Genomic DNA, 16,354 nt, shown 5'->3' with positions numbered 1-16,354 from the left:
GTAAACTAGAGACGAAGAAGAAGCAGCAGAAGGGGAAAATCACAAAAAATGATAGGAAGCTAACTTGTAAGGGAAAGAGAGAAGCAGGTAAGAAATAGTCAGTTACCAAGGTAAGAAAAACATTTTGTCAGGAGAACAGTTTAAATAATACATATAAAAGAAATTAAGACGGTAACGGTATTCCAAATTGATTGAAAATATTGTCAGTGGGTTGTGTTAGCTAACCTTCGTTTTCTGTGGCACTGCTATCTTAAGGTAGCATGCGACTAATATCCTACATATTAATTCAGATTATTACCAAATAATGTCTCATAATTTCTTTTTCGCTGGTATTTTTTTAAAATCCACTCAGGGGTTGAAATGTTTTACAACTTAGTTTCTTGAGCTTTGAAACGTTACCTCGAATCGAAAAGGTTTCTTTGATGATGAAGGCATTCCTATATTCCTGGGTTTGAATAGAACATAAAACAATTTTAAGTATTCGGAATTAATGTATTTAGTAATTAATTACCCTTCAACTAGCATAACCATAGGTACGCTAGTTTAGACAGGCTATTAAAGACTTATATTATGGAGAAACTTAATTGGATAACAGAATCAGTTCTCACTGTCAGACTGTTCCACCCTATGAGAAAGAATTCAGTATAAGAATTCAAGAGCCAAGTGATGGCTGAGTTGACGGCAGAGTAACCAAAGTTGCTTGGTTTAAAAAAAGTACACTCACACATTAGTATAAGAGAAGGCCTTGCCTCTGACCAATGACCTTTGGAGATGTGCACCAAACCCCAGTGACCCTGCAAGGATAAGCGGGTTTAGACGACGGATTGCCTACATGTCACATGTCAATACTAATTAATTTCACTCTTGACAGTGATCAAGAAAACAAATTGTATTTCAAAGTTCACAGCAGTTAATAGACCAAGACTTGCAACTCAATTAGTACTGGTGAAGCATTTTGGATGGGAGGCCTACATAGAGGTTAGAAACAGTTGCCCTCTGTGTTCATGCATGTTTTTCTAATTTCTTTATTGTTTCTTTTAGGTTCTTTTTAAAGTTTTTAGCTAAACAATGTACCAGTCGGCATGGGACAGGCCCTGTGTATATGCTCCCGTGGCTCCATCACCATTGATAACAAAAAGTACTACTTTGTCCAGAAATTGGATGAGGGGTGAGTTGACTTGATTGTGTTGTAAGGTTTCATGTCAGTTGCTGTGCAACTTTATTGTTATTGCAATGGATCTTGCTGTAAATCATGCAAAATATAATCTCTGTGTTTTACACTGCAGCCCTAATTAAGTTTTTTTTTTTTTTTAAATACAAACTAACATTTAGGATTCACATTACCCCCTTTTTAATGTCACTCTTCTTCTAACCTGCTTTCTCTCCGTCAATTCAGTGGGTTCAGCTATGTTGATCTGGTTGAGGGGGCAAAGGACGGACAGTTCTACGCTCTGAAGAGGATCTTATGTCATGATCGCCAGGCTCGCCAGGAGGCTCAGACGGAGGTGGAAATGCATCAGATGTTTAATCATCCCAACATCTTGAGCCTGGTTGCATATGCCTTCTCTGACAGCGGAGGCAAGACAGAAGCCTGGCTACTTCTGCCTTACGTTAGAGTAAGCTGATGCTGTTATTTGGACAACGAAGGAAACTTGTCAGAATGTGATCTTGTTGTGATGTGTTTGTGTATTTGTGAGCAGAAAGGAACCCTGTGGTCTGTCTTAGAGAAGCTAAGAGACAAAGGGAGCTCACTGCCTGAAAACCAGATTTTGAAAATCTTCCGCGGAATCTGCTCTGGTTTGAAGACTATTCACGACAAAGGCTATGCCCACAGGTAATGTCGCCCAACTTTCAGAGATGAGCAAATTGCATTTGTTGTACTTTATGTGAAGTTTGTATGCATCCATGTGCCAAAATACAAAGTGCAAGTGGGTCAATGTGAAAGATATGATCACAGAGGTTTCTATAAAAAAATACAGATTAGTTTCACATGTATTTTAGATGCAATGGTTTTAGCAATTGTTTTAAGTAAATATTTGTTTATTTGGTCCAAGAAAGAAATAACCATCAACAGAAACACTGGAAATACTCATTAAAGATGGACATTATGGAGGGGCGATGTTTGCACAGTGAAGAGCATCTACATTTATCTGACCGATCTGGTGGAACAGATAATCATATCTTATATGTTAACACGCAGCCTGCCTGATATCATAACTACCGAAGTTGATACTTATGCTCATGAACAGATTAATAAGATTAGTTAGTATATTCATCTCTGCCCAATCTGCTCGTCCATCACAGAAAAGCACGAGAGGAGTGATTAAGGCTTTTGATTATTGAAAACATAGTGTGATAAGTGTGATGTGTATGAATATCTGGCAAAACTGCTTTGTGAAAACATTTAAATTAGCAGGTCTGCTGATGTTCTGGTTTGGGTTTATTTTTTTGTATTTTTTGTTTTTTTTCCAAAACATTCTAAGTTTGTCATTCCTACAGAATTTAGCTTTCAGTGTTTATAATTTTGTGACTGACTTGTGTATAGAAAGCCTTCTGGTTATTATTGTCCTCCGTTTATGTCATTTTATTTAATGTGACAGGGATCTGAAACCCACAAATGTCCTCTTGGATGAGGAAGACAGGCCAGTTCTAATGGATCTGGGCTCAATGAACCGGGCAAGAATTGAGGTAAGAGTGGACATCTGTAGAGAGCTGGAAAATCTTTACTTATTAATTGTAAATATATTCACATGGTGATAGCCACCTATAAAATTGCAAAATTAATTTGATGTGATCAGCAGAGTGCGACACATATTGTCACTTAGACAGAAGTGTTAAAACACAGAATACAGTAGCCAGAAACTCTGCAAATAATCGATTCTTAAATAATATTGAATACTTATCAACAGGTTTTCTTTTTCAATAAATGGTTCTGTTTTTTTCACCACTAGGTGGCACCGTAGCATTGTTGAGGCTGTTATAACTCTTCATAAGATGAGATTCTCATCCTCACATCTTCTGTCTTTCTGGTAGTTTTTCTCAGGCCAGCCATTGTAATGTATTTTGTTTTCAAATCAACAGCACTGTTTTAAGCTGTTAATTCAGAATCTTTTTTTTTTTGTAATGAATGACAGAAAAAAGCATTTCTCTTTAAATTCATAACTTGGATGTTCAGAAATGGTGTCAAAGATTGTATTTTATTTCCGTTTGTGCTGTGAATGTTGAAGTTTACTAGATTTACTTTTAGGCTTTTCTCACCCTGTCGGGACTATAATACTAAATGGTCTATTTTTTATTTTTTTAAATAGGTCAGAGGATCCAGAGAAGCCATGACTATACAGGACTGGGCGGCCCAAAGATGTACCATTTCCTACAGAGCTCCTGAGCTCTTTAACGTAGAAAGTCACTGCATTATAGATGAGCGTACTGATATCTGGGTAAGACATCTTCCCTCCTGTTTTGAGCAAATTGTCTAGTTTATTTTCTGTGTTGGCCTCCGTATCCTTCTGACGCTTGAAATAAATGTGAACATTTTTAGTTCAGCTAATAACATCTTCTTCTGTGTGTGTTTTCATGAACCTCCAGTCGCTGGGCTGCGTGCTGTACTGCATGATGATGCTGGAGGGCCCTTATGATCTGATCTTTCAGAAGGGGGATAGTGTTGCTCTGGCTGTCCAGAATCCAGTGACCATCCCTTCAACTTGTAGGTCAGTATTCAAACTGCAACAACACGATGAGCACTTACCATAAATGTTTAAGTTTTGTAGCAGTTGTTAACCAAGATTTATTTACACTTCTTGCATTTTTTATTCACTACTTCTGTCTTGTACTTTGCTCCATAACAAAGTTAAAACTTAAAATGTACCATCTTGCTTATTTTTTTATTTTATTTATTTTTTTTTAAATCAAATTAGAGCATTACTTTTGTAAATGTAGCTTGTCTTGTTGCTTATGAAGACTTCTTTCAGCAAAATGACAACAAATCATATTCTTGTTGTTTGTGATTCAGATCTAAACTATTAGCTCAACATTTGCATCTCTGGATGTGAATTAAACTGTGCTAATCTTTTGTCTGTCTGTTTTTGAGTCAGTTACTCCAATGGTCTCCAGATGCTGCTGAGCTCCATTATGGTTTCGAATCCCCAGGAGCGACCTGGCATCGGCTGGGTCCTCGATCAGGTACAGGACCTGCAGAGCCGCAGCCCAAACACTCAGACCAACATGGTTTGATTCCTTCATGCTGCGCCATGGACACTTCACCACATGAGTGTACCTTTGCTTAGTTCCAGGTTGAAATCTCACCTTTTATTTGTTCTTTTAAAGTGTAAAATGTTTCTGTTTTTTTTTTTAATTGGGATGGTTGCTATTTAATTAATTGCTTAATCCTTCTAAAGCAAAATTAAATAAATGCCTTAAATTGTTTCACACTCTGAAGTGCAATGCATTACCATGTTGTTGGTATTAGGATAATTTCACTTTATTTATATCTTAATAGTTGTTAAAGGGGATGAATAATTCATGTTTTTCTTTAAATGATCTGCATTTTATTTTAGTTCTTGAATAGATCAGGGAAAAAGGGAGAGGTGCTAGCTGGGTTTGCCAGAAAGCAGACAAAATCGTTCATCATTTTATATCTTGTTGGCTTTATTTGTTTTGAATAAAATTACAAAACATACATTATGTAAAAAGGTACATTTTCAGTTAATGGCTTGTGGATTTAGTTAGTTACACCTTAAAGGGTGCAAATCTGTCCTCCTTTTTCCAAAGCTAATCTGGGACAAATAGCCAGTGGTGTATATTTAGTTCCTGCAGCTTCCTAACCTGCTTCAGTAAGAAATATATTGTAACATTTGGGCACAGTAAATCAGTGACTGCATCGCCATTCCAATGAAGCTGAAATCAGCTGCCAGCTGATTGCACTAATAGACGGCCTAAATTTGTTTCCTTTGACACACATAACACACGGTTGTTGTAGAGACCCAACTTTGTGAAGTTTGAATGCCTAATATTTTGCTTGAAATATGTATTTTAACAAAGAAAATGATTTTATGTCTGTTAACGGGGGGGGAAAAAATGAAGCAAGCGTTCTTTTCTTGTTGGACATAGTTATAGTTTTTATGAATATTGTCATTATTTGTCAAACATGAATGCAATTGAAACTTTCCAGTGAATGAATGTTGCTTGAATTTAGCATGTTGAGTTACATTCTCCCAGAAAAAGGACTAATGTTTATTTATTATTCCTCGGTTTCGGTCCAACATCTGCTTTTAAAATGTCAGCTGTTATTTTTAGACAACACCTTCACGTTTTCTCTGTTTATAATCACAATCTTTTAGCTCCAACCGGAGTCACCAGTGCAGTATGTGTCTACATGGTGCTGTGATTATTCATCTGTGTGTACTGACACTTTATTTACAATTCCAGATTCAGTGTCTTACATCACAAGTAGGTAAAAAATAAAATAAAAAATCTGATGATTAGACAAAGGATATGTGATCAAGAAAACGGCTTTTAGATTCAGTAATCCCATAGAAAAACATCTATTGACAGCATGTTAAGGATTATGCTACTGCAGGATAACATTTTTCTTTTCCTATCATTTTTATGTTTATAATGGTGTTTTAATCTAATTAGTACTTGGCATTCCACAATTACTTGTGTTTAGTTTTGATTTCCTGACACGTGTGGGTGGGTGTGTGTGTGTTTCACACTTTAGTTTTCTCAGGGTATGCTTACATAACAGAAGATCCACACTAGAGGATTACCAAGGTACCTGGAAAAACAAATGTTTTTGGCATTCATGATTAATTTATTGCTTTTGTGACTGTAACACAGTAATATTTTGACCATGAAGAGTCAGATTGGCTTTGTTATTGGACTTGTACAGTTGGAGCTTATTTGACTCTTTGGTGTAAAAACATTTTCTTTTGATGCAACGGTTGGTTTGAAGCAATGACTGTAAAGTCTTTTGTGTTCTTGCAAACTAAATCCTACTTTAATGCTGCTGGTAAGACAGTGCAACGATGTGAGTCAGTCGTTATTAAAGGTTATTTATCATTACCGGAAATTAAATCATCTCATATTTTCCGCACTGTAATGAGTGTATAAATGTTAAAAATGTAGCATTCTATATTCTGTATACTTTTTAATAATTATGAAATAAAACTACTTCCTGTAATTTGCTCTATTCTAAGCGCTCCTTCCTCTGCTTATACTTTAATAAACACAAGCCAATAGAGACCCCTGCTGTCGAGAAGTGGTGTTGCGGTAAAATACTGCGTGTAAAGGTGAGACGAGGAATGCCAGGAACCAAGGTTGGCAAGCAGAATGTCACACCATAACAGCACGAAGGCTTCTGTCTCACTTGTTTTAATGTTTTAGCTGAAAACTAAATGGTAAAACAAGTCTTGAAACTGAATTGTAGACTTAAATCAAATATTTAAGCAATCGTTGGTGTAGTTAGAATAGAAGCTGCAGTCAGATTTAGTAAAAAATGAATCTTGATTAATGGGTGTAAAAATATGCTCGAGGCCTCATAGAAAACCTGAACATGCAGAGAACTTCATGCAGAAAATATACATTTCGGCTATTTGAATAGAAATGAATGAAATGATATGCATAGATGAGATGAGCTGCATCGCTATGTCGATCTTGTTGAACACTCCTGTGTCGTTTAAGTTGATCGCTCCTGAAATGTCAAATGTGTAAAGTAGAAGAAAAACAAAGTGGGCTCTAGTTACACAAATGCACTAAAATCTGTTGCTTTATGCAAAGATAGCTTTCAGAGTAATGGTTTCCTCCTCGCTGGGTGGCCAGCCAGGCCATCTCTGTTCAGGTCATGAGTTTTTCACTGTGAATAATGACACTGTCTAACCAGCTTCAGCCAGCATCTATAGACCAGACAAGGCAGTTTATATGTATGGCACATTTTCAGTAACAAGGCAATTCAAAGTGGTTTACATGAGTAAAAGGAAAATCAAATAACAAATGAGCAAACACATTGCAGAAGTAATGTAAGGGAAAGCAATGAGAGATTGAAGAACAGACTGCAGTTTTTTGTATTCCTGTTTTCAAAGACAATACTAAACGAATTAGTTTTTAAGCCTTGATTTAGAGGAACATGGAGTTTAAACATTTTTGCAGTTTTCTGGAAGTTTCTTCCAGATCATTGGAGCATACAAGCTGAATGCTGCTTCTCCATGTTTGGTTCTGATTCTGGGAATGCAGAGCACAACTTGAACCAGAAGACCTGAGTGGAAGATAGATACAACAGATCTTAAACGTATTTTGGTGCACTGCTGCAGTCAATGTGACTGAAGATAAACGCAATGACGAGTTTTCTAGATCTTGTTCAGACATTAGTCATTTCATCCTGGAAGCATTCTACAGGTGATAGAAGACTGACTTTGTAACTGTGTGTATGTGTCTGTGAAGGCTCAGGTCTGAGTCCATCACTGCACACAGATTTCCTCCCTGTTCAGTCGTTTCCATCTGTAATAACAGAAGTGGCGTACTGACTTTTGATTGTTTACTTTTAGATCAAAAATTATCCACATTTATTTGTTCTGTGCATCTCCTCAGCAGGGAATGCAGAAACCGGTTTGTAAGGATTATCTGTTAAGTTTTTGTTTCATACAAAGTGAGATACCCTAGATATAACGAGAATTTCTCTGATTCTAAAGCAAAGCCTCTGAAGTTTAAATGTTGCTTTGTACTTCTAAATACCACCTTCATCTGGCAATAAGGCAGAGTTTACTCTTCATCTGCCTCTGTGTACTTGCGCCGTGCTTGGAAATAAATATTAAACTGTTCATGCAGGTGGATTTACAACAGTTACATCTTCTCCAATAAGTGAGATATTACATTGTGCCTTTGCTTCAATTACATTTAATAAAAAGGTTTGCCTTTCCAGGTTCAGGCCTGCAAATGTGACTTATTGTAAATAGAGCACAATCTGCTTGATGTTAATAATTTAGATGCCTTTTAGTATCCAAATGTCCCAAGCAGTAGTTATGCTTGGAATAATAAAATCTTCTTCGGTTTCTTCCAGAAACTCCCTGACAAAACTTGGACTCCCTAGAGATCTAGGGAGTTCACGTGCTAAATTGACAATCATGGTCTTCTGAGGGGCAGAGTGAAGTCCTACAACACAACCACAAGGTCAATTATTTTGAACCTAAGGTCAACTGTAAGGACGGCTCCCATTCATTCATAGTGCTGTTGGTTGCACCTGGTCTTTTTACTGGAAACCGCATGTATTTCATCTGCAGCCTCACCCAAGTCCTCTTGCACAAGCTGGCCTCACAATATATAAACCATCTGCAGTCTTTATTGATTTGGCAATGAATCAATTAGTGAATTATTTAATTAGCGAAGCATTATGGGTCAGCGAGCGCAAACCTGCTCCTCGCCTGCAGTGCGTCTAAATCTTCTAAATCATTTTGCACGTTTGGAAGCCATGACGTGTCTATAAAAAAATGGCCAAACAAGCCCGACTAAATACAGAGAATTATTTTATGATTCCGGTAAAATCTTGTAAAGTCATCTAGTGAGTTTCTGTTGTTACGTGCCAGGGAGATCTTATTTCTTTAAGGTTTTATGTGCGCAGAGTCAGAACTTTTGCTGTCACTTGAGTCCAAATTGGTCTTGGCTGCAGCCGAAAGAGTAAAATATGGACATTACGTCTGCCCCGTTGAGTGGATGAGTTATGACTTCTGCCTGCGATCAGGGCGTTGTTTCCGTCCAGGAGCTTTCTGTGCGCTCATTAATTCACGGGAGTGTTTGGGTTAAAATGCATAATGAGTTCATTAAGGGGGACTGGCGTAATCAAGAAAGGTATTGCCTTAATTACTGGCACCAGGCCAGACCTATCCGTTCTTGGAAAGGCTGGCCACCCACCCAGTCCACAGAACTCACTAATTTAATTAAGTGTACAAAACGCTACACCTAACGTCGCCTTGGGGGGCAATTATGGCACTAGATATTGAAAGATCTCCATCGGGGGTATTTTTACTTACTGGCAGGAGATTGCCTGTGTCAGTTAGCTGATTGCATGGATTATATTGATTTGTAACAGCTTTTTGGGTAATTTCATCTACAAAGGTGAGAGCAACACGTTGGTCCAGGAATTTGTTTTATTTATTTACCTATTCATTCTTTATATAGACCCTGGACTCTTTTGCCAAGTGATTAGATGGAATGGAGCTCCACAATAAGTCTTTTAAAGTGGGAGTTGGGGGAGAGGACGATCGATAGTTTTTATTTGCCACATAAGGTCAGTACAGGTAGTACAGGTTGGTTGTTGCAGATTCTTTTACAGGCTCTCTCCACCTGCGAAGAAGCAAGAAAATGGCTAAAAAGAGGAGGCTAAAATAAGAGGATTTGCAGCATTAAAATAGATACAAGTCACCCAAACCACCATGAAAGGCAAAATCTTGTTTTTCTACACTTTAGCCAATGTTTAAAATAACAACATATTGTGAGTCTTTAACTAGTTTAAAACATGAATATTTATTTTTACTGATTTTTAAAAACCGAACGTCCAAAAATAGTGAGTTTGACATTTTTGGCAATAGGTGAATATTTCGAGAAATTGGTTCTAACCTAGGAAAATACAAAATGCAAGGCAAGTAGTTTAAAATGAAAGAGATTGCAGCGACACACAGCTTCACCTTATGGCTTTCTCTTTGTCACTCTGTCATATACGGCTGATTTGTATATTGCACGATTGATAACTGTCAAAGTCTACTGCCAGAGTTGTTGATGCTTGCACTTCCTCCAGAGTTTCCATGAATATCTTGGCTACTTCTCTTATTAGTCCTTTCACTAATGTTTTGTACAAATCTTTGAGGCCTGAGCAGAACATCTTTAGAGTAAAGTAACTGAATAAGAAAGAGACACACTTACATTTTGCATTGAGTTTCCACAACAATTGACACAATTAACTCCTTCCTCAGAGGAACCTTGTGTATTGAACCTGTTAATTGATTTGTCAGTTTTCAAATTGACATGTTTATAGAAGCTGTTCAAGCCTGTGACATGTAGCAAATGGGTGAAAACGGAAGCATGGTGCAAATAAAATCAAGGGATTTGAATCACATGTGTGACTCAGTCGATAAGCTCAGCCAACACTTTTCTCTGACAAATGCAGTGAAACGTTCTTTTAGTGATGGTTTTACAAAACCACAGTCACTCCTTCCCTCTCTACTATTCGTTGTGTCTACAAAGTAATAAAAAGGATTTGATATTTAAGGACCCAAACCAGTTGCTTAAAATCCCTCTGTTTTACAACGCCTATTCCTGAAGGTTATCACACATTTTATTTTATCTTCAGTACGAATTAATTGTTAGTGTTAACACTTTTTCTTAGGGTGATGTTTTTCTTTTCCACACTGTAACATGAGCCTTACATTCATCTGCACAGATGTAACAGTGAGTGCACAGGATTTCTTATAACCTCTTTACCATTCTCCTTATTGTGTGTGTGTGTGTGTGTGTGTGTGAGGGGCTCATGTATCTATTTTGAGCCCTGAGAGTCATAGTTAAATTGTTTTTTATTTATTACACAGTGGCTTCGTTCTCTTGTTATATGTGTTCACACAACATGACTTAGAAAATCTGGCCTCTGTGACCCAACACTTTAACACATCTTAATAAATAAACCATATATTATAAAAATGGGTTACTCACACACTTTGCAAGAATTTCTGCTTGACTGACCGTCTGTCGCCACGTATTTTTTGACAGAATTTTAATGGTGGTGCACATGCTGATCAGCAGAACATTTTATCCTTGGTACACAAGAGCTTAACCAAGGTAGTGGCCATTTTGTCTTGGGGCCTGTATTTCTTTAGTAATTTTTAAATAAGTGAAATCACAATTTTGTATCTTTTTTTTTTTTTTTGCGTCAACAACAAATTTAGAAGCAATGATGCAGGTGTAATGCCGACTCTGGCATTACACCTGCAGGCACCAAGTCCACTTCTTAATACTTTATTTCAATGACTGTGTTACATCACCACGAACAGGCCTGGGACAGTTACCATGACATTTTAGGTCTTTTTTTGTTGTATGGATGGAGACGCACCTAAAAAGGACGCTGTAAGCTCGTTTTAAAAAATGCACCGATAAAACCATGTTTCCAAAACACGTGAGTGTGAATATAACAATAAAGCCATGGTGATTGTCATGCATAAAATAAACTTTTGTTGATAGGTTAAGGCACCAGAACTGATTGAAGACCAGTGAACCCGTGTAAAACTGAAACTCATTTATCCGAACTGTGGCTGTGAGATTTCTTTTTTTTTTATTTGCACTTGTGCTCTTCTGTCTTCTGCTCATTTAAATAAAAATAAATAAATAAATAAATAAATAAATAAAAATAAAAAAATAAAAAAAAAAGACCACTGCTGCACATTATCTTTTGCCAATTAAAGAGAAGAACTGCTGCCCGGCAGATAATTTTTAATTACAGGATTTTAACCTTTGCTAAGCTCAGCAAAGCAAAGGAGAAGCTTATAGTTTGATGAGCAGTTAATCAGCGCTGATTAAGAGGGTGAAACGACAAGATAATCCAGAGGTGGCACGGTCTGTAAGGGTGACCAGAGGAGGGCAAATTAGTTGATTAAACAAGTTGCTGGCCGTCCAGCGCTGAGCAGGCAGGAGGGAGATCCTCGCTGGAGTGATGGATTAGGGGCTGCGGGGGAAAGCCTTTATGTCCCCTCGCTGGTGGCGTTGTCACTGAATGAGTGAAGTGGCTTCATCAATTTGGAGCCATTATCATGTCAAAAGGCGAGGATGGTGCTTGGAGGAACAAGTCGGAGGAGGAGGTGGGAGGGGCAGAGCCTATCTGCATACTTCAAGTTTATTCATCTTCACCCACTCCCCTTGAGCCCCTCCTCCCATGGTCCGGCCCGTTTACCGTAAGGCTGTTTAATTTTCCTGAAATAGGGCTGTGACAGCTGTGTCATGCTGATGAGAGGAGTGGCAGCCAGTCTCATCTCATCTATTTCAGCTCTGGTACAGGCGAGCCTCCTCCTCTTCCTCCTCCTCCTCCTCCTTCTTCTTCTTTTTTTTCTTCTTCTTCTTGCTCCCCGCCATCCGAGATGTCAAAGCTTTTTCTTAAATAAACAAAGAAGTCCCAGTCTGTTAAACTGGAGTGTGTTGATGGAGGGAGGGAAGGGGGCTGAATTTGGGCGGTGAAACGCAAGACGGGGACAAGAAGTAATAACCAGGAGCTGTTTTTTATTTCCCCTCCACTGATTGTTATAGGTCTCTTTATCATCTGACCTGGCTCAATTATGCCAATTGGATATCCCGGTGACAGTGAGGTGGCGGGGACAGTAAAATGAAGCGAGAGGGGGGATTAAATTGTGTGTGTGTGTGTGGGGGGGCGTTTGAGAAGGTGGCTTAAAGATGCTGCAGATGAGTGTAGAAAACAGCTTGTTGGTGGAATCTGCATTAGCGTGTATTACTTTGCTGAAAGAAGGACAGCAACTAAAAATTTTTAGTGATGTCATTTCCACCTGTCAGTCACGGCCGGGCGCGATAAACGTAGAGCCATTATATAAATGAGATGTTGACGTGACCCTCGGTATGTATGCATGCGGACGCACGCCCGCGTCTCTTCAGTTTTTATGTAAATAGAAGACAAATCTGGTGAATAACTTGACCTCCGTCTGTCAGCAGCAGCTCAAAGAAACCAGCAACATCAGGAAAGATTTGTCAAAATCAGGCTCATTCAGATTTGTTATTATCATGTTTAGTGACTGAAGTTGCTCTGTGATCAGGTAACCCCAGAGAATTGTTGGTGAATGTAGTTGAAACAAGATATGGTTTTTAAGCTAGTGACTGGTAAATTTAGGCTTGGTCAACTTTTTGAGTTAAATGAAGCTGCACCTGTGTTGAACTCAACAGCTCAAACATGCTGCTTCCTTGTGTGGCGTCAAGGGAAATTAAAAGAAATCAGCTGAGATATCAGGAAGCAAATTGTGGAGCCCCAAAAGTATTAATATCATTGAAATGCCTCATCAACCTGTTTGGGAAGAAAACAGGTCTTCTGCCATGTAATCAGGTGCAAGATGTGTGTATTAACACCAAACAGAGGCAAAATACTTAAGTTTGCCAATTGACTCCCAAAATGTTGGACAGAAGCTATGTACTTTATACTCAGTAGTAAGGAAATGCATGAAGACATTTAATAAAAAAAAAAAGAGAGAGAATGTAAAATAAGAACAATGGTAATCCAAGGAGGAAACATTTTCTCAGATTTATTATCAGACACTGAGGAGAAAAAATAATCTATATTGTATTTTTATAAGAGTGCTCAAATATCTGGTTTTACAGCTAAGGTAACTTCAAGTGTCTGAGAACTACGGTACAAATATGTAGCTGTTTTATATCAATATCACCAAAACCTTCTCTTCTTGGCTGCCTTCAGTAACACCAAAAATTGTTATTGAAAATTTCAATTTGGTAAACTAAATTATGTATGTAAATTAGGAATTTATTGGAATTCTACTGATTGATTATTAACTTGTTTTATTGTTGCTGTTTGACTGGTTTTGTTCAAGAATCTGTTGTGTAGAAAAAAAATGACTATTTTTAATTCGTTTATCATGTTAGCTTTAAACTTAAAATCTGTTTGAATCTTGTGTCAAAAACTTAACCCTTAACCCTGCTGTAATGTGTGCCATATAATCTGGTTTACATATTATTCTGCAGCATAAGTAAAACCAATGTTTAACAATGTGAACCAATCAATTTATTTGTTTGTAAATATAATTAGCTCATAATTGTATTTATGAGCTAATTATAAATATTAGCTCATAATAGTTTGACAGTTTTTCAAAGGCGCACATTTTTATTTTTTTTTTGCCAACCAACATGTTTTCTTCTTATTTGGCATCTGGCTGAAGAAAAGTTAACTTACAATCCCACAGCGACGAATTTCTTCCTCGGGTTGCATGTAGTTGGAAGGACTATTTCTCCCAACAAATAAAATACATTTAAATGTTGAAAATTAAGCACCGTTCAGCTTAAAACGTTACATAATGTTTAAATGTTGCATATTTATTTTTCCAAATCCAATTTAATCGATTCCTGAACGCTAACTGAGAATTTAATTCATCTCTAACTCAAGTTTGCCTGCAAATTAATAAAATAAAGTGTTAAAATATTGTTGATATTCTATTTTCAGATTAGAAATATTTCATGCTGCATATTGAGTCAATGCCATTGTCGATTTTCTTTAGTTAAAGCCGGAGGCAGTTTTCTAATTAATGCGTCTTTCCACGCGACCTCTGATCCAGGTACTGGCACGCTCATATAATCATGAGTTCATGTGTAACTTTCCCAAACAAGCGGCCCGGGAAACGCCTCCCTCCATGTGAACGGTGCCAGTTCCTTTGATGCTGTCATCTGGACAGATGGGCCCGCTCCTAACCTGGTTTTGAACTCTGCGTGCCCCACGAACGCCAGAAACCAGCGCAAACACCTTTTCACATTAATGTCATTTTTATTTGCCGTTGTCACTTTAGAAAGCAGAGGAGGGATACATTTGTTTTGAGTCAGCGATACGATCATATGTGACAATATTAAAACATTTTTTAAAAATTAGATGGATTAGAAAAGGTCAACAACACTGTAACAACAAACAGAAAGGGCAAAAGCATCACCATCATCATCATCATCATCACCATCATCATCATCATCATCATTTGTTGATTACCTGAGCAGGCCTGGGAAAGCAAACATTGTTATTACGGACAAGCACAGTGCAGAAAGAAACCTTAAACAGTTACTGTGTTTAATTATGATAAGAACAAAAACCGCTGTTCTTTGAGCTTTGAACTCCTCGGCACTATAAATATATAAGGATGTTCCCATTAAATGTTCTTTGCAGTTGAGATGACTTTATGTATAAACATGCTTTTGCATGCGTCGTTGCGCTGCAATAAGTTCCAAGGACAATCCTTCATATAAAACTGGTCATTTAATTGAAATGTGTTATTTATTATCCATGTCAGTGACACTGAGTGTCAGCTCTGATTAGACCTGAACCGTCTCCGCGTGTCTCTGCAGTTTTGGGGAGCTGAGGTGGGAAATGAGAGCAGCCGGGCGGGGGACAGAGGTCGGGAGGTCAGTTGTTTCCCCCTGCCAGGGGAGGGCAGATCATCTGTGTTGGTATGGGCGGGTAGACGGTGGGGGGATTTAATTAGAGCAAGTGCCTGCATCCCCCCTCCAGTGTCCTGCTCCGAATTACTACTTGCTGCCAAGGGTTAACCAGTCTGATAAATGGGATCAGCTACACAATACCAATACACACGCACACACACTTCTTCCTGGAGGGAAGGAATGAGGCCTGAATAATTCTAATAAACTATCTGTACCAAAACAACATGAGGTCAACATTTTTTACTGGATTCATGCACCAAACACCAAGTCATATTCTAAAATCCTAACCAGGCAGCACGTTTCTGCTCCTATGTTGTCGCATCACTTATTTGTGAGTTTAACGTGCGATGCACAAGTTTTGAGTTGAATTTTGCTTAGAAGAGATCCAGAAGACGTTTACTTGAAAGTGAAACAAGCATATTTTTTTTTCAAGATGTTTTTTTTCCCTGTGCACATTAATAGGTTGATAAGATTTGGGAACATGCAGAATTTTGGAAACAAAGTATAACCAAGGAAACAAAATAGCCTCTTTGAATATCCATATTTCTTGAAAAATTCTTAGCAGTCATACTTCAAAATTATGAGAAGCGTTTTAGAAAGATTCTGAGTCGACATACATTTAGTGTTTAATAAAAAAAGTGGGGATGTTTGTACCGCTAACGAGGTCAATCAAAGTTCCTGTTTGGATAAATAAAAAGTTAAAGGTTTGGGAAACAAAGATGCTAATTTTATCCCCTTAATTTATTTCAAATACTCCTAAAATACACCCATGGTAAAGAAAGAAAGTTAAAGTTTTTTATTTCTTGTTTTTGGTGTATTACTCAGATCTGTAAAAAAATAAATAAATAAATAAAATAAATTTCTATCTAAGGAAACCCAGCAGCTTGCATCGAGCATTCACTACACTCCTCCTTGACGAGCATGTGGCGACAATGGAGAATGGTGCAAATTGAAGAATAAAAGATAAAACATGGAGAGTGAGGAAACGTGGTCAGTTTTTCCTTCTGCAGTCCAAGTCAATAGAACAACAGAATAACTCCAGGGTTATCTCAGAGTAACCTAACCCCTGTGAAGCAGGCAGTGCGAGGGAGAGCAGATATTTATGCCTCACACACATTAATCAGTAAAAATGGAGAAGAAATAGGATGTTCCATGTTTTCAACACCTTCAAAAACTATTG

At 37.8% G+C, this 16,354-nt stretch overlaps 1 protein-coding gene across 2 annotated transcripts; it reads left to right on the top strand.

Annotated features, from left to right (window-relative positions):
• The first annotated feature begins 2 nt into the window (after nt 1–2).
• Nucleotides 3–6,183, top strand: stk16 (serine/threonine kinase 16). 2 transcript variants are annotated; one of them, XM_044106615.1, is made up of 8 exons: nt 3–87; nt 1,042–1,168; nt 1,397–1,616; nt 1,701–1,834; nt 2,601–2,688; nt 3,309–3,437; nt 3,586–3,707; nt 4,092–6,183. In XM_044106615.1, exons 2-8 carry the CDS (start codon nt 1,083–1,085, stop codon nt 4,228–4,230), a joined length of 918 nt encoding a protein of 305 aa, XP_043962550.1. In that variant the 5' UTR covers nt 3–87; nt 1,042–1,082; the 3' UTR covers nt 4,231–6,183. The 2 variants fall into 2 exon arrangements, with proteins under 2 accessions (XP_043962550.1, XP_043962558.1); XM_044106623.1 differs by having other exon boundaries at nt 33–110.
• The last annotated feature ends 10,171 nt before the right edge of the window (nt 6,184–16,354 follow it).

Source organism: Gambusia affinis, linkage group LG02 (genome assembly GCF_019740435.1).
Source record: "Gambusia affinis linkage group LG02, SWU_Gaff_1.0, whole genome shotgun sequence".
Taxonomy (NCBI): domain Eukaryota; kingdom Metazoa; phylum Chordata; class Actinopteri; order Cyprinodontiformes; family Poeciliidae; genus Gambusia; species Gambusia affinis.
This window is presented reverse-complemented; position numbering and strand designations above follow the sequence as displayed.

Bases quoted from the DNA above. Each gene is read 5' to 3' on its own strand.
- stk16 (XM_044106615.1), top strand. From the start codon at position 1,083: ATGGGACAGGCCCTGTGTATATGCTCCCGTGGCTCCATCACCATTGAT. The intron at 2,689-3,308 runs GTAAGAGTGGAC...TTTTTTAAATAG, and splicing joins TGAACCGGGCAAGAATTGAG to GTCAGAGGATCCAGAGAAGC. The intron at 3,438-3,585 runs GTAAGACATCTT...ATGAACCTCCAG, and splicing joins ATGAGCGTACTGATATCTGG to TCGCTGGGCTGCGTGCTGTA.